General features: G+C 45.8%; 1 protein-coding gene across 8 annotated transcripts in view; it reads left to right on the forward strand.

Moving 5' to 3' along the window:
* Positions 1-22,192, forward strand: part of slc45a3 (solute carrier family 45 member 3) — a 163,638-nt gene that overhangs the window by 135,055 nt on the left and 6,391 nt on the right. For 7 of the 8 annotated variants that reach the window (XM_063065279.1, XM_063065277.1, XM_063065275.1 and 4 more), the window contains 3 exons: positions 7,721-8,172; positions 12,463-13,281; positions 18,021-18,286. In XM_063065279.1, the coding sequence (XP_062921349.1) occupies positions 8,004-8,172; positions 12,463-13,281; positions 18,021-18,286 (1,254 nt within the window). In that variant the 5' untranslated portion in view covers positions 7,721-8,003. Of the gene's footprint in view, positions 1-7,019; positions 7,125-7,720; positions 8,173-12,462; positions 13,282-18,020; positions 18,287-22,192 lie in introns of those variants that run through there. The other variant, XM_063065283.1, reaches the window with a different exon arrangement.

The raw sequence follows: 22,192 nt of genomic DNA on the forward strand, positions 1-22,192 counted from the left end.
TGTGCCTCGACCGAGGCTCGAACCCACAACCTCCAGGTCACTAGTCCAACACCCTAACCACTTGGCCACGCGCCACACCATCAGGGGAGAGGCTAGACAGCATCCACGCCAGGACCACCAGGCTCAAAAGTAGTTACATCCCCCAAGCTGTCATGATAACCAGCAGCTCCAGCCATTGACCCACTACCACGACGTACACATCACCTGGTTACATGCGTGGGCCAGCGTGGCAGGTAGTGGTTGGCACAATACTTTATGGATCGGGGTTCAATTCCCACCGCTGTCTGTAAGGAATTTGTACGTTCTCCAGGTGACCGCGTTGTTTTACTGGGGTTGCTCCATTTGCCTCCCACAGTTTATAGACGTACCGGTTGGTGAGTTAGTTAGTCATTATGAATTGTCACGTGATTAGAGTTAGATCGGGGTTGTTGGGCACCATGACTCTAAGGGCCTGTTCCACACTATATCTCAATAAAATAAAATAAAAATTATATACATACAATCAGTCTATATATATGTTAATTGTACACTGTGTTTAATAGGGTTGTTTTTATATTTATATTATGAATTTTTTATTATGTTCAGCATTGGATCTGGAATAACAATCATTTTGTTCTCCTTTACAATCGTGTACTAAAGAATGACGCCAGGCAAGATTAAAAAGGTCAGGGTGTCGGGGCTCGAGGCAAGGGGCGCTCTTCACTGAACTAAGGCTCTGGGGACAGACGCTTGTTGTGAAATTCAGTTCAGAACACTACTTGCTTGCAGTTGTATTTCTTTATCTCTCTACACTTTGGGTGTTGGATTGTTTTTTTTATGAGCTCTTTTGGTTTTCTTTGTTTCGTGGCTGCCTGTAAGGAGATGAATCTCAAGGTTTTGTGTAATATATGCATACTTTGATAATAAATGTACTTTGTACTTTGAACTTTTTTTTTAAACAATGTTGAATCTTGAGCACAGACAGGGCGAGTTTCTTCCATCATGACTTGTGGCAGTTCGAAGGAACAGGTACGTCCTGAAGCAAGGTTCAGGGATGTGAGGGGGAATCTGACTTACAAACGCAGGCCTCTGTGTTTGAATGTGTTTACTGTGATTAGAACCTTAACTGTTCAATGTGCCCAAACTCAAGAATATACAATGAGCCTTCTCCACTTACCCTGAGAATGCCCAACTTCTCAAGTTACGTGTGTGGAGCCATGAAATTATACGCCGTTGACTTTTGTTGCATTGAGTGCATGTTTTATATAGTGTGTGGCTGATGAGTTATTCATGCACAGTTTATTGGGGATGGCTGTGTCCCCAAGGGTGCTGTGGTAGAGAGCAGACTTGCTTGAAAGCCATGAGACTATGTTACTCTGTAAAAAGCACTGTCAAATATTTTTAGGTTGCCTATGTTTAACTGAGAGCCAGTGCATTTACTGTGCTGTCTGAATTGTTAATACCCAGTCACAGGAATAGAGTTGGGCATTCGACCTCCTCAAGCCTGTTTTGTCATTCCTGCCAAATTCGGTCCCTAACTCCGTGTTCTCACCCGATCCCATCTCTCGTTTTTGTTTTCCTCACTTACCTACAGTTTGGCCTTCAATACTGTATGTACTTAGTATTTGGGCACCCATGATCCATCATCCATAAAACATAGGATCAGAGAAATATACATCTTAGGCCATTCAGCCCACCAGAATCTGTTCTGACCCACTCAGACTGATCCCAATTTTAATATCCCCCATCCCCCTCAACATTTCTCTTTACTCCCCCTCTAAGCTTTACTGTTCCCTCTCTGCGTGAGTATGTGGCCGTACAGTAACTGCAATGCTCCCACGCACATAGCCTTTGTTGTCATACAGCTGGAATTGGATGCAGCTAGAAAAAGTGTATGAAACATGAAAGATTATCTTCATTGAAATACATTATACCCTTCGATTAATAACTAAAATCAAAAGTATGTGATTTTTCAATTTTTATTTTAAATATTCATAGTATGATATTACAAAAACAATATTGAAGTGCCGCGCAGTTTTCAGGCTGTGTAAAAATTTCCTTCTCAGAGCAATGATTGGTCTCCATAGCTGTAAAAAATTTAGAGGGAATGTTCCCCCACCCCCCTATTCCACTGCTCACCCAAACACCGGGATAATTTGCTTATCATTCAAAGTTCAAGGAAAATTTATTATCAAAGTATGGCTATATCATCATATGAGGTTCATTTTCTTGCAGGCATTCACAGTAGAACAAAGAGATTGGTTAATATCAATGAAAAACCGCACCCAAAGACTGACAAATATATGCAAAGGAAGATAAACTACAAATACAAAAGAAATAAAGAAAGAAACAAATAAACAAATACTGAGAACATGAGTTGTAGAGTCCTTGAAAGTGAGTCTATAGGTTGTGGAATCATTTCAGAGTTGAGGTGAGTGAAGTTAAAACATAGAACGTAGAGAACCCACAGCACAATACAGGCCCTTCGGCCCTCCAAGTTCTGCCAAACACATCCCTACCTTAGAAGTTACTAGGGTTACCCATAGCCCTCTATTTTTCTAAGCTCCATGTACCTATCCAAAAGTCTCTTAAAAGACCCTTTCATATCCGCCTGCACCACCGTTGCTGGCAGCCCATTCCACACACTCACCACTCGCTGCGTAAAATACTTACACCTGATATCTCCTCTGTACCTACTCCCAATCTTCCGTCCGTGGACTTACTTTACACCGCACACTGTCGGAGCAGTGCTGCCAGGATAATCAAGGACACGACCCACCCAGCCAACACACTTTTCGTCCCTCTTCCCTCCAGGAGAAGGCTCAGGAGCTTGAAGACTCGTATGGCCAGATTTGGGAACAGCTTCTTTCCAACTGTGATAAGACTGCTGAATGGATCCTGACCCAGATCTGGGCCGTACCCTCCAAATATCTGGACCTGACTCTCGGTTTTTTTGCACTACCTTACTTTCCATTTTTCTATTTTCTATTTATGATTTATAATTTAAAATTTTAATATTTACTAATTTTTACTATATTTAATATTTTTAATATTTAATATTTGTAATCCAGGGAGTGGGAAGCGCAGAATCAAATATCGCTGTGATGATTGTACGTTCTAGTACCAATTGTTTGGCGACAATAAAGTATAAAGTATAAAAGCTGTGCTCTCTTGTGGCATCTATTTTAGCCCTGGGAAAAAGCCTCTGACTATCCACGTGATCAATGCCTCTCATCATCTTATACACCTCTATCAGGTCACCTCTCATCCTCCGTCGCTCCAAGGAGAAAAGGCCGAGTTCACTCAACCTGCTTTCATAAGGCATGCTCCCCAATCCAGGCAACATCCTTGCAAATCTCCTCTGCACCCTTTCTATAGTTTCCACATCCTTCCTGTAGTGAGGCGACCAGAACTGAGCACAGTACTCCAAGTAGGATCTGACTCCAAGTGGGTCCTATATAGCTGTAACTTTACCTCTCGGTTCCTAAATTCAATTCCACGATTGATGAAGGCCAATACACCGTACGCTTTCCTAACCACAGAGTCAACCTGCGCAGCTGCTTTGAGTGTCCTATGGACTTGGACCCCAAGATCCCTCTGGTCCTCCACACTGCCAAGAGTCTTACCATTAATACTATATTCTGCCATCATATTTGACCTATCAAAATGAACCACTTCACATTTATCTGGGTTGAACTCCATCTGCCACTTCTCAGCCCAGTTTTGCATCCTATCAATGTCCCGCTGTAACCTCTGACAGCCCTCCACACTATCCACAACACCCCCAACCTTTGTGTCATCAGCAAACTTATTAACCCATCCCTCCACTTCCTCATCCAGGTCATTTATAAAAATCACGAAGAGTAAGGGTCCCAGAACAGATCCCTGAGGCATACCACTGGTCACCGGCCTCCATGCAGAATATAACCCGTTTACAACCACTCCTTGCCTTCTGTGGGCAAGCCAGTTCTGGATCCACAGAGCAATGTCCCCTTGGATCCCATGCCTCCTTACTTTCTCAATAAGCCTTGCATGGGGTACCTTATCAAATGCCTTGCTGAAATCCGTATTCACTACATCTACAGCTGTACCTTCATCAATGAGTTTAGTCACATCCTCAAAAAATTCAATCAGGCACGTAAGGCATGACCTGCCCTTGACAAAGTTGTCCATGCTGATTTAGGAGTTCAATGGTTGTGGGGTAATAACTGTTCTTGAACCTGGTGTGTGGACCTCCTTCCCGATGGCAGCAGCGAGAGGACAGCGTGGCCGTGGATGGTGGAGGTCCTTAATGGATGCTGCTTTCTTGTGGCAGTGCTCCTTGTAGATGTACTCAATGGCGGGGAGGGCTTTTCCTGTGATCAACTTATCTCACCTTTGAGTAAAAAAATTCTCCACATCCCATTACTAAGGGGGTAAGTCTTTATCCAGAACCTTTTTCCTCTGGATTCTAGTCCCTTCAGCCTGAGTTAATAGCACCTCAGTGCCTACCACAGCCACTCAGAACCCTCCAGTAACCATACTCCAATGTCCTATATCCATTTTTTTTCTTTTCTCTCTCCTTGATCCAGCTGACCCCATCACCTCCTCTCTTCCCTCTCCCACCCTCTCCATCTACCCATAGCCCACACACTCAACCCTCTGGTCCCCCTTCCCACCTCCCTCCCTTTATCCCATGCTCCACCTTCCTCTCCTATTAGATTTCAACATCTCCAGCCCTTTGTCACTTCCACCTATCATCTCCTAGCTTCTGATGTCATTCCTCTCTTTCCCCATCCCTCAGCTGCCTGTCACCTCCCTTTTCACGTGGAGCTACTTGTCACCTATCAGCTCTTGCTCCACTCATTCTCCCACCCCCAGCTTCTTTATAGTTGGCTTGCTTCCTCTTCTTTTAGTCTAGATGAAGAGTCTCAACCCAAAAAGTCGATTCTCCATTTCCTTCCACAGATGCTGCCTGACCTGCTGATTTCCTCCAGTGTTTTGTGTGTTGCCCCAGATTCCAGCATCTGCACACTCTTATACCCATATAACAATCACAGCACGGAAACAGGCCATCTCGGCCCTTCTAGTCTGTGCCGAACTTTTACTCTCACTCTTGTGTCTCTCCTCAGAACCTTAGCTGTTTCTCCTTTCACTTTTCTAACTTCTAGTGAGTTTTTTGAAGTTTCAATGGACTTCTAAATGAAATTTTTAAAAATACTGCCGATACTGAAACCTAAAATAAAACAACAAAAAAGCTGGAAACACTCAGCAGGTCAGGCAGCATCTGTGGAGAGAGAAACAGAATCAATATCTCAGATTAGAAACCCTTCCTCGGGGCTGGCGAAGAGAGAGAAAACAAAGGTAATTTCAAGTTGCAGTGGAGACGATGGGGGTGTGGTGAACAGGACAGATGGAATATCTTCAATAGAGTGAGAGCAAGTCAGGGATTTAATGAAGCTGTTTGGGGGTGAATATTCTTGTTTGTGTTCTGTGTTGCTAATAGCTGTACAATATGTCCACCAGGTCAGACTGTAACAATAGAGAGAAATAACCGGACCCAATATCACAGATAGATGGCATACAACAGAAAAAAATGAGAGAAAGTTGGAGAATTGAAATTCGAGCTCAGGAGGCTCCTGATGAGATGAGATTTTGTTCCTCAAGCTTGTGTTCAAAGTACATTTATGATCAGAGTACGTATACGGAATACAACTCTGAGATCCGTCTTCCCACGGACAGCCATGAAACAACGAAACACCATGGAACGAGTTCAAGGGAAAATCAAACACCCAACGTGCGAAAAAGAGATTACACAAACGGCGAAAAGCGTGCAAGCAACACGTAGACTGTCAAATGTCAAACCAGGAGCCAATAGTATTGTTGGGCCGCATCGTAACATTTAATGAAGCCACATGCAGGTCAGGGTGAGAGTGTGGGGGAGAATTAAAGTGACAGGCAGTTGGAAGCTCAGCAGGTCAGACAGCACCTTTGGAAACGAAAAAACAGTCAACGTTTCGAGCCGAGACCCTTCTTCAAGACTTTTCAGGCACAGACCCTTCATCAGGTCTCTGCCAAAAACATCACCTATTTCCCTTCATCGATGCTGCCTGACCTGCTGAGTTCCTCCAGCATTTTGTGTGTGTGTGTGTGTGTGTGTGTGTGTGTATTGCTCAAGATTTTCAGCATCTGCAGAATCTGTTGAGTCTATAGGAAGGTCAGGGTTATTTCTACACTTGGAATGCAAAGTGACGACCCGATCTACGGCTTAGATGAGACTACATTGCGAACACCGAACGTGGTAAGTGGCGGTGAATGGTCGGTTAGTTCGGACAGCCTACAGGGAGATTCTGTCAAGCCTCAAGTTAAAGGCTTAGTGGAAGTCAGAGGCCTGATGTCTGCAGGTCCACTGGAGGCCCGGAGGCAGCCTGTCCTGGGGTTGGAGTGTGAATGAGTGGGAGGTAAAGGGTGTATGTGCAGTTGTTCTAATGTTGTTTAAAGTTCAAAGTAAACTTATTATCAAAGTATTATCTGAGATTCGTTTTCTTGCGGTCATACACAGTAAACCTATGAAAAGGAATATGAAAGACCGCACCCAGCAGGGTGGACAGACAACCAGTGTACAAAGACAACTAACTGTGCAAATATAAAAGAAAAGAAATAATACTAATAAATAAATACGCAATAAATATTGAGGACCTGAAATGAAGAGTCCTTGAAAGTGAGTCCATAGTTTGTGAGAACAGTTCAGTGATGGGGTGAGTGAAGTAACCCCTCTGGTTCAAGACCCTGGTGGGTAAGGGGTAATAACAGTTCCCGAACCTGGTGGTGTGGGTCCTGAGGCTCCTGTACCTTCTTTCTGACAGCAGCAGTGAGAAGAGAGCATGGCCTTGGGTGGTGGGTGTCCTTGATGATGGATGCTGCTTTCTTTCAACAGCGCTCCATGCAGATGTGCTCGATGGTGGGGAGGACTTTACCGTTGGCAGACTGGACTATATCTGCAACTTTTTGTAGGAGTTCTGTTGTTGCTTGTGTTGATCTGCTGAACGTTGTGGGCGTGCAATGTTGGCACTGGAATGAGTGACAACACCTCCGGGCTGTCCCCAGCACGTCCCTGCGTGTGTTGATTGTTAACACAAAATGACACATTTCATCTCTAGGAAGAGGTACAGTCGACGTTTCGGGCCGAGACCCTTCGTCAGGACTCACTGAAAGAAGAGCTAGTAAGAGATTTGAAAGTGGAAGGGGGAGGGGGAGATCCAAAATGATAGGAGAAGACAGGAGGGGGAGGAATGGAGCCAAGAGCTGGACAGTTGATTGGCAAAAGGGATATGAGAGGATCATGGGACAGGAGGCCCGGGGAGAAGGAAAAGGGGGAGGGGGGTGGGGGGAAACCCAGAGGATGGGCAAGGGGTATAGTGAGAGGGACAGAGGGAGAAAAAGGAGAGAGAGAGAAAGAATGTGTGTATATAAATAAATAACGGATGGGGTACAAGGGGGAGGTGGGGCATTAGTGGAAGTTAGAGAAGTCAATGTTCATGCCATCAGGTTGGAGGCTACCCAGACGGAATATAAGGTGTTGTTCCTCCAACCTGAGTATTGGCCTGCTACGTTCACCAGCAACTTTGATGTGTGTTGCTTGAATTTCCAGCATCTGCAGAATTCCTCGTGTTTGCGTGACACATTTCATTGTGTGTTTCGATGTACAAGTGAGAAACAAATCTGAATTTGAATCTGAAAATAGCTTTCTTTTTTCTTTCAGAGATTCCATCGCTGACTTCTTGACCGTCCTGAAGCGAGGGGAGGTTAATGCCCTTTTCACCGAAACCATGGTCTGTGTTCGTCAGCAGTTTGGCGATGGGTGTTCCTGGATCATGCCTGCCTGAACATGGAGCTGTTCTGTGCCATGCCCACAGTGCCAAGAACTCTCCACTTCTGTGGTGTTCGAGACGGCGAAAGTTGTAGGACATTTGTAAAGTGGGACGAGGCAAGTTTGATTCTGCACTTTGTCTCCTCCAGCACGATCTAGACACCTGGTGGTTGTGATGGAGAAGCCCCAGCCCAATTTCTTTTTCCACAGGAAGAGGTCCCAGCTGTTGCTGCTGAACTCGCTGACGTGTGGCCTGGAGATCTGTGTGGCAGCTGGAATCACCTTTGTCCCCCCTCTGCTCCTCGAGGCTGGAGTCCAGGAGAAGTATATGACCATGGTCTTGGGTGAGTTGAGTATTACCACAATACTTTGAAGCATGTAAACTCTGGTAAGACCACACTTAGAGTGCTGTGTGTAGTTCTGGTTGCCTTGTTATAGGATGTGAGTGCTTTAGAGAGAGTGTGGAGGTTTGCTATAGGACCTGCTCACTTTGATTTCCAGCTGCGTGGTGTTTCCTTAATGATGTCCCCGCCCTGCCATTCTTGCAGTCCCTCTTTGGTTCTGCCCGTCCAGCCACACAGCACACCCTGGTCATAGTCCCGCCATCCGTATTGCTCTTGTGCCAGCCGTGCAACGCTCTCAGTAAGCCCAGACAAAGGATCTTGATCCAAAACGTTCCCTGTCCATTTTCCTCTGTGGATGCTGCCTGGCCCTCTGAGTTGCGCCAGCGTTTTGTGTGTTGCTCCGCGTTCCAGTGTCCCGATGAAGCAGTCCTGATTAAGGGTCTCGTCTTGAAACGTCGACTGTTTATTCCCCTGCAAAGTTGCTGCCTGACCTGCTGAGTTCCTCCAGCGTTTTGTGTGCGACTCTGAATTCTAGTTTCCGCCATCTGTCGTGTTCCCAATGCACCACAGAGGCTTCACGGAGAACATTCCTGTGCCAAATTCTGTAACAGGCTTTTCAATTGGTCCCAGTGCCCTGCACAACTTTTCCCTAACAAGTAGAGTATTTTGAAAAAATGTAAACTGTTGCTGCTGGTCACTGAGCACTGTGAGTGTCAGATTGGCAAGAGTCTGCAGACCGTTGGTTAATACAGCTAGGAATTTTCTGCTCCTGTCCAGAAGCACAAAGTGACGACTTTTCCTCAGAAAAGTCCTTTTGCTCATCCCTTTCCATTTCTTAATAAAATAAAGATTAGCTTTATCTGTCACATGTACTGTACACCGGAACATAGAGTGAAATGCATCATTTGCTTCAACGGTGACCACAATCCACATATGTGCCAGGGGCGTGGCTGTGCTTCTGCCACCAACATAACTTGCCCACTACTCATTAACCCTACACTGTATGTCTTTAGAAGTTGGGAGGAAACTGGAGCACCCGGAGGAAACCCATACGGTTACAAGGAGAACGTACAGTATCAACTCTTTACAGACAGTGGCCGGAATTGAACCTGGATCACTGGAGGTGTTAAATGCTCTGCTAACCCAGGGCTCCCAACCTATGGTCCACAGACCCCTTGCTTAATGGTATTGGTCCATAGCATAAAAAGGATTAGGAAGCCCCCTGTGCTAACCACTATGCTAACTTTGAACACGTAACTCCTAACTTTGTGTTGTAATGTTTCCCCATTGGCTGAATGATTTTTACAGCTTTCACACTTGGATTGCTCTTGACACCTTATGAAAAAGGTGCTGCCTGTCCACTCTGTCTATACCTCTTAAAATCTTACACACCTCTATCAAGTTGCCTCTCATCCTCTGTCACTCTGAAGAGCAAAGCCCTGGCTCTCTCCACCTTTCCTCTTAAGTCATGCTCTCTAATCCAGGCAGGATCCTGGTAAGTCTCCTCTGCACTCTCTCTAAAGCTTCTACATCCATCCTATAATGAGGCGACCAGTACTGAACACAATAGTGTAATCTAACCAGGGTGCTGTAGAGACGCAGCATTATGTTGTGGCTCTTGAACTCAACCCCCCAACTAATGAAGGCCAGCACTCTGTATGCCTTCTTAATAACCCTATCAACTGGCAGGGTAGCTTTGAGAGATTTATAGATGTGGACCTCAAGATCTGTCTGTTTCTTTTTTGGCCTTTCTCTGGAGCAGAGGTTCCCAATTTTTTTTATGCCCTGGGCTGCTACCATTAACCGAGGGGTCCAAAGACCCCAGGTGGATAATCCTACTCTAAAGAGAGCTTCTACTAGTTATTTCAAGAGCCAGTTTCTGTTGAAAGAGAGTTTGTTTGTTGCTAGTTAACGCAAGCCTGTCCCAGTTTTCTAGTGAGTTATTGGATATCCTTCCCCAAAGTACGATCAGATTGGTCCAGCATCCACATGTGAGAGTAAATTTCCAATTCTCCATTCATTTGGAGCGGTGGTCAGGTTCCGGGGGGAGTGGGATAGCAGTGCAAATTTGACCCAGCAAAATTGCCACAGCCCAAATGGGAATTGTAATGTTCTGAGGTTGCTTTATTCACTGCGTTCACAAAATGAGCGCGAGTGTTTGAATTCCATTTCTTGAATCTTCCCAGGGATCTGCCTATCACTGATTTTGAGCAGCCCACACAAAATCTCAGCAGGTCAGGCAGCATCTATGGAAGGGAATAAAGGGTTGACATTTCAGGCCGAGGCCCTTCATACTCCCATTCACACCCCCCCCCCCCCCCCGGTTTGTTCAATCATCTCCTGTTCCTCCTACCTTCATATTCTGACTTCTTCTGCCTTCCTTTCCAGGCCTGACGAAGGGTCTCAGCTCAAAACATCAACTGTTTACATACCTGACATGTTGAGCTCTGCCATCATTTTGCGGGTGTTTTTGCTACTGCTGCCATTGGCCTCAAGGCTTTCACAAGCCTAGAAGTTTGGTCACAAGCCATGTGGTCTCATCATAATTGGAGGATGGCTTTCTTCATACATTAGTTGACATTTTCTAGGATATTAATCTGGGCTCCAATCTGAACTGACTGGGGCAGACTTTGAAATAAAATACAGACCTAGAAAGCCCCCTGGACCGAGTGCAAAGGAAATTCACCGGCATGTTGTCTAGATGGGAGAACTTAAATTATGAGGAGAGAAGGAGGCTGAGAGGTGACATGAGGGGTGGTGCATAAGATTATGCGAGGCAGAATCTTTTTTTCATGGCAGGGGTACCAGAAACAAGGGAACAAAATGGGCGAAGGCATTATAAAGGGGATCAGAGGTGTACGTTTGTTTAACACAGATTATGGTTGATATCTGGAATATTCTACCAGAGGAGATGGTGAAATCAAAAATAATTACTGTACACGAGGCACTTAGTCACACACTTACATAGGCAAAGTGTCTTTTACAATGGTGCTTGTCCAACAGTGACAGGAAACCTGTGCAGGAGACTTTTTAAAGTGGAAAAGCCACTACACTGGGGCAGTTCCACTCTCTCGATCGCAGAATTCCGGGTCCAGTGGTATGAACATGTGTCACAAACTGGGGTGTCTTCCTTGGTTTCTTCCCGTCTTCTATATACAGTGCTCGGGCTGATGAAGGGCAGTGTGCCAGAATCCTCATGCAACACCCAGTCTACCACTGCCTAGGGACCATGTACTTTCTCTGCACTACAACACCCCCCACCAGTCCTACCCAGAACCAGAATCAGGCTCACATCGTTGACATGTGTCGTGAAGTTTGTTGCTTTCTGACAGCAGTACAATGCAATCAATAAGGAAAAAAAAGTTAGTGTTACAATAAGAAATGTATAAAAAATAAATGAATAGTGCAGAAAAGGGGCTGAATGGTGAGGTGGTGTTCATGAACCATTCAGAAATCATTCAGAGGAAGAAGGTGCTCCTAAAGTGTTTAGTCTTCAAGCTCCTGTATGTCCTCCTTAGTGGTAAAAGAGTGAAGATTTGTTTTATTTGTCATGTGTAAATCTAAATATGCAGTGAAATGTGTTGTTTGGGTCAAATCAGATCAGTGAGGATTACGCTACGCTTCCACAGCAATATAGTCATAGTCATAGTCATACTTTATTGGTCCCAGGGGGAAATTGGTTTTCATTACAGTTGCACCATAAATAATTAAATAGTAATAAAACCATAAATAGTTAAATAGTAATATGTAAATTATGCCAGTAAATCATGAAATGTCCAGGACCAGCGTATCGGCTCAGGGTGTCTGACCCTCCAAGGGAGGAGTTGTAAAGTTTGATGGCCACAGGCAGGAATGACTTCCTATGATGCTCTGTGCTGCATCTGGGTGGAATGAGTCTCTGGCTGAATGTACTCCTGTGCTCACCCAGTACATTATGTAGTGGATGGGAGACATTGACCAAGATGGCATGCAACTTAGACAGCATCCTCTTTTCCAACACCACCGTCAGAGAGTCCAGTTCCATCCCCACAGCTCATTAACCCTCACCCGAATGTGGGTTGAAACCAAAGTACCCAGAGGAAGCTCATGCGGTCACATGGAGAAGGTACAAACTCCCCATAGACGGTGGCGGGAATTGAACCTCAATTGGTGGAAGCTGACGTTGTAAAGCAATGCGCTAACCACTGTGGTACTGTCCCGCCAATGAGAAATGAGTCCCAGTAGTGCGGTCCTTAATGATGGTACATTTCCTTTGGGCATATTTTAATTGCTGGTGCCATCTCTCCACAGGAATTGGGCCAGTCCTCGGACTGATATTTGTCCCGATGATTGGGTCAGCCAGCGACCACTGGACGAGTAGGTATGGCCGCCGACGCCCTTTCATTTGGGGTCTCTGCCTCGGTGTCCTTCTCAGTCTCTTCATCATCCCGCACGCCGGCCGCCTGGCCACTGCTTTCAGCCTGAAAGACTATCCGGTGGATGTCATCTTCCTCATCGTTGGCATCTGCATGTTGGACTTTTGTGGCCAAGTCTGCTTCACCCCGCTGGAGGCCCTGCTTTCTGACTTGTTCCACGACACCGAGGAATGTAGGCAGGCCTTCTCCATGTATTCCTTCATGATCAGCCTGGGAGGTTGTATTGGTTACTTCCTGACAGCAATAGACTGGAGAAGGACCTCCCTCTCCGCCTACCTGGGTGGACACGAGGACTGCCTCTTCACGCTTCTGGCTGCCATATTTGTCGTGTGCATTTTTGCCACTTTCTTTGTCTCCGAAGAGAGCTCCAAAAATGCGGACGTGCTGGTGGACATCTCAACAAAGGAAGCCAAGAAGCCTTTGTCGAGGCACTGTGGCTGCACCATGAGTACTGTGTGGCGTGTAAGGCACTCCCTCCTTGTACTGAAGAACTGTTGCACTTTGATCCCCAAACTGTACCACTTGTACTGCCGCATTCCCAAGGTGACCCGCCAGCTGGTGGTGGCTGAGTTCTACAGCTGGATGGCCCTCATGACCTTCATGATGTTCTACACGGACTTTGTGGGGGAAGGACTCTACCATGGCATCCCGAATGCCCGCCCGGGCAGTGAAGCCAGACTGCGCTATGATGAAGGTAGGTGATTTGCACGGCACTCGCCGTTCGAATTTGGCGGCGCATGCACTCAGTGGCCACTCTATGAGGTACGCCTCCGCACCTGCTCGTCAACGCAAGTATCTAAGCGGCCAGTCACGTGACAGCAACTCGGTGAGTAAAAGCATGCAGACACGGTCAAGAGGCTCAGTTGCTGTTCAGCCCAAACATCAGAACGGGGAAAGAAATGTGACCTCAGTGACTCTGACCGTGGAATGATTCTTGGTGCCAGACAGAGTGGTTTGAGTATCTCAGAAACTGTGGATCTCCTGGGATTTTTATGCAAAGCCATCTCTAGTTTTACAGAGGATGGTGCAAAAATCAAAAAAAAAACATCCAGTGGGTGGCAGTTCTGTGCATATACCTTGGGCACGCCTTGTTCGCGTGAGAGGTCAGAGGGGAATGGCCAGACTGGTGCAAGCTGTCAGGAAGGCAACCATAACTCAGATAACCAAACGTTAGAACAGTGGTGTACACAACACATCAAACCTTGAAGAGGATGGGCTGCAACAGCAGAAGGCCACAAACATACAAAAATATTGTCAGTGGCCACGGTGTGTAGATTCAGATTTATTTATTGCACACACATCGAAACGTACAGTGACATCTGTCATTTGCATTAACAACCAACACACCCGAGGATGTGCTGGGGGCTGCCGGCAGGTGTTGCTACACATTCCAGAGCACGCCCACGATGCTCAGCAGAACAACGCAGAACACAACAAACAGACCGTACTAAACAACAACCGCAAAACAAGCCCTGTTTCTCCCTTCCCATCTGCGTCCACAGTCCTCTAACCCCAGGGCAGACCACCTTCAACCTCCTGCTTCCAGCGGACACATGGATTTGAAGATACTGGACCCCAACAGAGATAAGATAGATAGGAGACAAATTTTGAAGTGCTACACATGCCCTCACACTTCCTCCCTCACCACCATTCAGGGCCCCAGACAGTCGTTCCAGGTGAGGCGACACTTCACCTGTGAGTCGGCTGGGGTGATATACTGCGTCCGGTGCTCCCGATGCGGCCTTCTATATATTGGCGAGACCTGATGCAGGCTGGAAGACCATTTCGCTGAACACCTACGCTGTGTCCGCCAGAGAAATCAGGATCTCCCAGTGGCCACACATTTTAATTCCACGTCCCATTCCCATTCTGATATGTCTATCCACGGCCTCCTCTACTGTAAAGATGCAGCCACACTCAGGTTGGAGGAGCAACACCTTATATTCCGTCTGGGTAGCCTCCAACCTGATAGCGTGAACATTAACTTCTCAAACTTCCACTAATGTCCCACCTCCCCCTTGTACCCCATCCGTTATTTATTTATATACACACATTCTTTTTCTCTCTCTCCTTTTTCTCCCTCTGGCCCTCTCACTATACCCCTTGCCCATCCTAAGGGCTTTTTCCCCCCCTCCTCCTATTCTTTCTCCCTAGCCCTCCTGTCCCATGATCCTCTCATATCCCTTTTGCCAACCAACTTTCCAGCTCTTGGCTCCATCCCTCCCCCCCCTGTCTTCTCCTATCATTTCAGATCTCCCCCTCCCCCTCCCACTTCCAAATCTCTTACTAGCTCTTCTTTCAGTTAGTCCTGACGAAGGGTCTCGGCCCAAAACGTCGACTATACCTCTTCCTAGAGATGCTGCCTGGCCTGATACGTTCGCCAGCAACTTTTATGTGTGTTGCTTGATATTCCAGCATCTGCAGATTTCTTCGTGTTTGCAACAAATTTTAAAAGCCCACATTCCCCTCCCACCTTCCCACCAAAAACCTACCATCAAACCACACCACTCGCAGGCAGAGCCAGACTCTCAATAGTCAGCAGGTGTGCAAAGGTCCGATTTCGAACAATTCCACCATGCCTACTAACAACCTCGAATCAAGTTTGTAGCATCAGGACAGAACGTACCTTCCTGTCAGGCGGTTCGGTGTCGACCCAATGCCAGTGTGGGAGATGGTGGACTACCTGAAGGTGTTGCCCTCTCCCTGACCCTGTCACCTCTTGTCAAGGGTTGGGCTTCATGATAGAATGCTCAGTAACAGCAGAGCAGGTTACACCAGATCCACTGCGGATATCGAGATTATGGCCCGGTGTGTTGCACTAGAGACACCTCAAACGTTAATGCTCAATCGCTCAAACTTGGTGCCGCTACAAGTAACTAGTTTTGTACAAGTTCAACCCAGATAAATGTGAGGTGGTTCATTTTGGTAGGTCAAATATGATGGCAGAATATAGTATTAATGCTAAGACTCTTGGCAGTGTGGAGGATCAGAGGGATCTTGGGGTCCGAGTCCATAGGACACTCAAAGCAGCTGCGCAGGTTGACTCTGTGGTTAAGAAGGCATACGGTGTATTGGCCTTCATCAACTGTGGGATTGAGTTTAAGAGCAGAGAGGTAATATTGCAGCTATATAGGACCCTGGTCAAACCCAACTTGGAGTACTGTGCTCAGTTCTGGTCGCCTCACTACAGGAAGGACGTGGAAACCATAGAAAGGGTGCAGAGGAGATTTACAAAGATGTTGCCTGGATTGGGGAGCATGCCTTATGAGAATAGGTTGAGTGAACTCGGCCTTTTCTCCTGGAAGCGACGGAGGATGAGAGGTGACCTGATAGAGGTGTACAAGATAATGAGAGGCATTGATCATGTAGATAGTCAGAGGCTTTTTCCCAGGGCTGAAATGGCTAGCTTGAGTGGGCACTGTTTTAAGGTGCTTGGAAGTAGGTACAGAAGAGATGTCAGGGGTAAGTTTTTTACGCAGAGAGTGGTGAGTGCGTGGAATGGGCTGCTAGCGGCAGTGGACGCGGAAACAATAGGGTCTTTTAAGAGACTCCTGGATGGATACATGGAGCTTTGAAAAATAGAGGGCTATGGCTAAGCCTAGGTAGGTCTAAGGTAAGGACATGTTTGGCACAGCTTTTTGGGCCGAAGGGCCTGTATTTCTATGATTCTATGTTATATTTTTCTTTGACAGCATTTTTCTGAAGGGGTGTATTGTCACAGTTACAGATGCGATGAAAAGCTTACAACCACATCATATAAGCAGCATTCACAAGAACATAAAATAAGCACAAATTATACTCAATGTTTACAAGAAACAACACAATTAGAACAACAAAAGGCAAAGCCCATTGGAATTTGGATTCCGAAGCATTTGGACAGGTACAAGGAGGGGAGGGTGACGGGCTGAATGCAGCAACTGGGGCTAGCAGGAAGGAGGCTGTGGCCAGCATGGGCCAATAGGGCTGAAGGGCCTGTGCTGTATTGCTCTATGACTCTGTGAATTATTCTGTTGTTTCAGTGATAGTTTACTGTAATATCTGCTTTCTTTACTCTTAAGATTTATTCATTAATCACATTCACAGTGAAACATACAGTGAAATGTGTCGCTTGCATTAGAAACCAACACAGCCACACTTAATGTATGTTGTGTTTTATGGATTGAGTTATTGTGTTTTTTATGCTTGTTGTGTTTGGTTTTTATGCCGCATCGGATCCAGAGTAACAATCATTTTGTTCTCCTTTACATTCGCTTACTGAAAAATTGACAATAAACCATATCGAGTCTTGAACCCGTGGATGTGCTGGGGCTGGCAGCATGCAACTGTTGTCACTCATGCCTCCAACGTCCAGCAGAATGACACACGGCCTACATACAACAAAGACTGTGGGCCGTGGGCCGTACTCTTCCCATAAACAACAGCAAAACAAACCACATTCCCTCCCCCCGACACACACAGGCAGGCCTCCAAGCCCAGAGCAGGCTGCCTCGAGACTTTGAGTGTGCTCTGTTGGGTGAGAGATTTACCTCAGGAAAGGTTGAGGTTACAGTCTGATCTGCCATGACTGTTTTAGATTCGATTAGATTCAACTTTATTGTCACTGTGCCGAGTGCAGATACAAAGCCAATGAAATGCAGTTAGCATCTGACCAGAAGTGCAAAGAATAGTGCTATTTGCAAAATAACTGCGAATAAAAAAAGTGCTACAGCACACAAATATAAAAGTACTGAGACAGTACAATATGGGTGCAATACTGCTTAGCGCTGTGATGAGAGATTCAGCAGTGTCACAGCCTCAGGGAAGAAGCTCTTCCTGTGCCTGCTGGTGCCGGAGTGCCTACCGGATGGGAAGAGAGTAAAAAGTCCATGGTTAGGTTGAGATGCACTTTGCTGAGCAATTTGCTCCATCTGTTGTTTATGTATTGAGATACAATGCAGAATAGGCCCTTCCGGCTCTTCGAGCCATGCTGCCCAGCAACCCCCGATTTTACCCTAGCCTAATCAGAAGGCAATTTAAAATGACCAATTAACTTCTCAACCAACTTACCAGATAAGATTAGATTTACTTTTCACGTACACGCATTGAAACACACAGTGAAATGCGTTGTGTGCATCAACAACCAACGCAGTCCAAGGGCGTGCTAGGGGCAGCTCGCAAGTGTCGCCATGATTCTGGCACCAGTATAGCCTGCCCACAACTCACTAACTCTAACCTGTGCACTTTTGGAATGTGGGAGGAAATTGGAGCACCCGTGTGGTCATGGGGAGAAAGTGCTGACTCCTTACGTTGGACCTGGTCGCTGGTGCTGTAAAGCATTTTGCTAACTGCTACGCCCGCTAGTCTAGGTGAAGATCCCAAAGCTTAGTGCAGTTTCTAAGGGGTCCGCGTTGGTTACATGTCCTGGAGTGGCTGTTGTCTGCTTCTCTCCTGCAGGTGTTCGGATGGGCAGCATGGGCCTTTTCCTGCAGTGTGCGTTCTCCATCCTCTGCTCCACAATCATGGACAAGCTGGTTACGAGGTTTGGAACCAAAACTGTGTACCTCGCCAGCATTGCCTTCTTCACCATTTCTGCCATCATCATGTGCCTTTCGAAGAGTGTGGTCCTGGTCACAGCCATGTCTGCGTTAACAGGGTTTACGTATTCAACGCTGCAGATCCTGCCCTATACGTTAAACTCACTTTATCACAAGGAAAAACAGGTTGGTGGGCAGCTTTTCGATACGTTACTCCCTGAGTCATTACCACAACATGCGCTTTCTCTTAGATGGGCTGGAATGGCAGCAGTGACAAGGGATTTCAAATGCAAAGCTGGACTAGAGAATCTGGAGCAAGGAAAGGATAAGTGGGGTTATAGGAGTAAGGAGATCATCTGACCCCTCAATACTAACCCTGTTCAAGAATGATCTGACCTTGGCCTCAGCTCTCATGGGCACTAGCTTCCCTGTCAGGGAGAACTTCTTCTAAAGGCCTTGTCTCAAAAAAAGTGGCAACCACCTTTAAGGACCCTTGGCATCCAGGTCATGTCCTCTTCTCAAGCACAAGGAAATCTGCCGATGCTGGAAATTCAAGCAACACACATAAAAGTTGCTGGTGAACGCAGCAGGCCGAGCAGCATCTATAGGAAGAGGTACAGTCGACATTTCGGGCTGAGACCCTTCGTCAGGACTAACTGAAAGAAGAGATAGGGAGAAAGAAAGGGGGAGGGGAGCCCAGAGGATGGGCAAGGAGTTATAGTGAGAGGGACAGGGGGAGAAAAGAGAGAGAGAAAAATAATAAAACAATCATTAATAAATAAATGAATGAATGAATAAGAGATGGGGTACAAAGGGGAGGTGGGGGGGTTGGAGGAACAACACCTTATTTTCTGTCTGGGTAGCCTCCAACCTGATGGCATGAACATTGACTTTTCAAACTTCCGTTAATGCCCCACCTCCCCTTCGTACCCCATCCCTTATTTATTTATTTGTTTGTTTGTTTGTTTGTTTATTTATTTATTTATTGTTTTTTCTCTCTCTTTTTTCTCCCTCTATCCCTTTCACTATAACTCCTTGCCCATCCTCTGGGCTCCCCTCCCCTTTCTTTCTCCCCAGGTCTCCTGTCCCATGATCCTCTCATATCCCTTTTGCCAAACAACTTTCCAGCTCTTAGCTCCATCCCTCCCCCTCCTATCTTATTCTATCATTTCGGATCTCCACCTCCCCTCTCACTTTCAAATCTCTTTCTATCTCTTCTTTCAATTAGTCCTGACGAAGGATCTCGGCCCGAAACGTCGACCGTACCTCTTCCTATAGATGCTGCCTGGCCTGCTGTGTCCACCAGCATTTTTTATGTGTGTTGCTTGTCCTCTTCTCATTACTTCCATCAGGGAGGAGGTGCAGGAGCCTGAAGACACACACTCAACATACTTAGAGTAGTTTCTTACCTTCCGTCATCAGATTTCTGAACAGACAATAATCCAATGAACATTACTAATTTTGCTCACTTTATGCACTAATTCTTTTTTTAACACTTATTATAATTATAGTTCAAGCCCCAGCTGAGGCAACGTGTTGTGTCCTTGAGCAAGGCACTTAATCACACATTGCTCTGTGACGACACCGGTGCCAAGCTGTATGGGTCCTAATGCCCTTCCCTTGGACAACATTGGTGTCATGGAGAGGGGAGATTTGCAGCATGGGCAACTGCTGGTCTTCCATACAAACTTACCCAGGCCTGCGCCCTGGAGACTGAAGACTTTCCAGGCGCAGATCCATGGTCTTGCAAGACTAACGGATGCCTTTACTATTTATTATAATTATAGTATATTTTATGTATTGCACTGTCACCAACAAATTTCATGACATATGTCAATGATATTAAACCTGATTCTGATTCAACTTTCCCAGCTATTTACCTCTTACACTCAATTCCCAAAATCCAACAATCTGTCATTGAGTCATACAGCAAGGGTATAGGCCCTTCCGCCCAACTGGTCTATGACAGCCCAGATACTGATCTGAAATAGACCCATTTACCTATGTTTGGTCCTTGTCTCTTTAAGCATTTCCTGTCTTTGTACTTCTTCAGTGTCCTTCAGCCACCGTAATTCTGTCTCTGTTTCCTCCTGCAGCTCGCTGCATCAGAATCAGATTTATTATCACTGTCTCACGAGGTAAAATGTGTTGTCTTGTAGCAGTAGTATAGTGCAATGAGATAAAATTAACGATGAAGTTCAAAATAAATAAAAGATCCAAAACAAAGGAGTAACGAGTTCGCGGACTGTTCGGAAATCTGATGGCAGAGGGGAAGAAGCAGTTCCTAAAACACTGAGTGTGTGTCTTCAGGCCCCTGTACCTCCTCCCTGTTGGTAGGAATGAGAAGAGGGCGATGATGCTCCTTGGTGATGGATGCCACTCTTTTGAGGCACTGCTTTGTAAGATGTCCTCATTGGGGGAGGATTGTGCCTATGCTGGGGCAGGCAGAATCTACAAACCCTGTGCCCTCTTCCAATCCTGTGAATTGGAGCCTGTCGATTGTTTCTGGTTTCAACTATATGAAAATTCTGAGCTTGGTATCTTCACTCTTTATGAATTCAAATGCTCCAGCTAAGTTTGTTATATTTCTCTTCTCTTTCTCCGTAAAAATCCACACAGCTTTACATTGCATAGATTTTAAATCAGCTCTTACAAAAGAACTCTAATTGACCTCTGCCTTATCAAGTACTTCCATTTTAATGAGTCCTTAATCTGAGATCTTGTAAAACTCCCCCTTATTGATTTCCTCAATAATGATTTCATTTTTATTGTTTTGATTTTTAACTCCCTATCTCTGTTTAAATACCGTTTTTTTAATCAGGCTACACAGATGTTATTCCTGGCAGAACCAACCAGGGTAGAAATGCGAGCTCTTGTTACAGATGTGAGTGAGTGATAATGTAAACACGTTGTATGCTTCTGAAATTCTGTTTCATAAATTTCATTCCAACTAGATTTCAAGACCAGATTTCAGTGCAGGTGTAATTAAAAATCGTACGTCCATCTTTGCAGAGAGACAATGAACTTCTCTTGATTTCATTACTAACTAAAGACCTCTTCCAGTATATTTGATGTCTTTTAATTATTACTGCAGCATCTCTGCTGACTCTATGATCATCCCAAGATCAATACTTGGAGTCATTTGTACATTAAATTGACTTAAATATCCCTATCTAATAGGCGGAGGCTGAAACCCTGTGTACAAAGATATCTAGAGACTTTAATAGCAGCTTAATAGTATAATAATGCTCTGATAAGTCCTTTCCTTGCACCTCAGTGTAATCTCATAAACTGATAGAATATAAGACCATAAGATAAAGCCCATCGAGTCTGCTCCGCCTTTAAATCATGGCTGATCCATTTCCCCTCTCAGCCCCAGTTTCCTGCCTTCTCCCCATGTCCCTTCATGCCCTGACAAATCAAGAATCTATCAACATCTGCCTTGAATATACCCAATGACTTGGCCACCACAGCCATCTGTGGCAACAAATTCCACGGGTTCACCACTCTCTGGCTACAGGAATTCCTCATCTCCATTCTAAAAGGACACCCCTCTATTCTGAGGGTGTGTCCTACGGTCCTAGACTCTCCCACCATAGGAAACATCCTCTCCACATCCACTCTGTTGAAGCCTTTCAATATTTAATAGGTTTCAATCAGGTCACCCCTCATTCTTCTGAATTCGAGTGAATACAGAGCCATCAAACACTCTTCATGTGACAAGCCTTTCAGACCCGGAATTATTTTCATGCACCTTCTTTGCAGTCTCTCCAATGTCACCACATCCTTTTGAAGATGAGGGTCCCAAAACTGTTCACAATACTCCAAGTGAGGCCTTATAAAGCCTCCACAGCACAACGTTGCTTTTGTATTCTAGTCCTCTCGAAATGAATGCTGACATTGCATGTGCCTTCCTCACCTCCAACCCGACCTGCAAATTCACCTTTAGGGAATCCTGCCCAAGGTCTCCCAATTCCCTTTGCACCTCACGTGTGTGGGTCAGGCCTGTTCTGCTCGCTGCTCCACAACATTTACTCAGCTCTGCACTGAACTGAGTCTGAGCCCGTGGCCGGCTCGGCCTGCTCCTGACTT

The sequence above is a fragment of the Mobula hypostoma genome, chromosome 13 (assembly GCF_963921235.1).
Source record: "Mobula hypostoma chromosome 13, sMobHyp1.1, whole genome shotgun sequence".
Taxonomy (NCBI): domain Eukaryota; kingdom Metazoa; phylum Chordata; class Chondrichthyes; order Myliobatiformes; family Myliobatidae; genus Mobula; species Mobula hypostoma.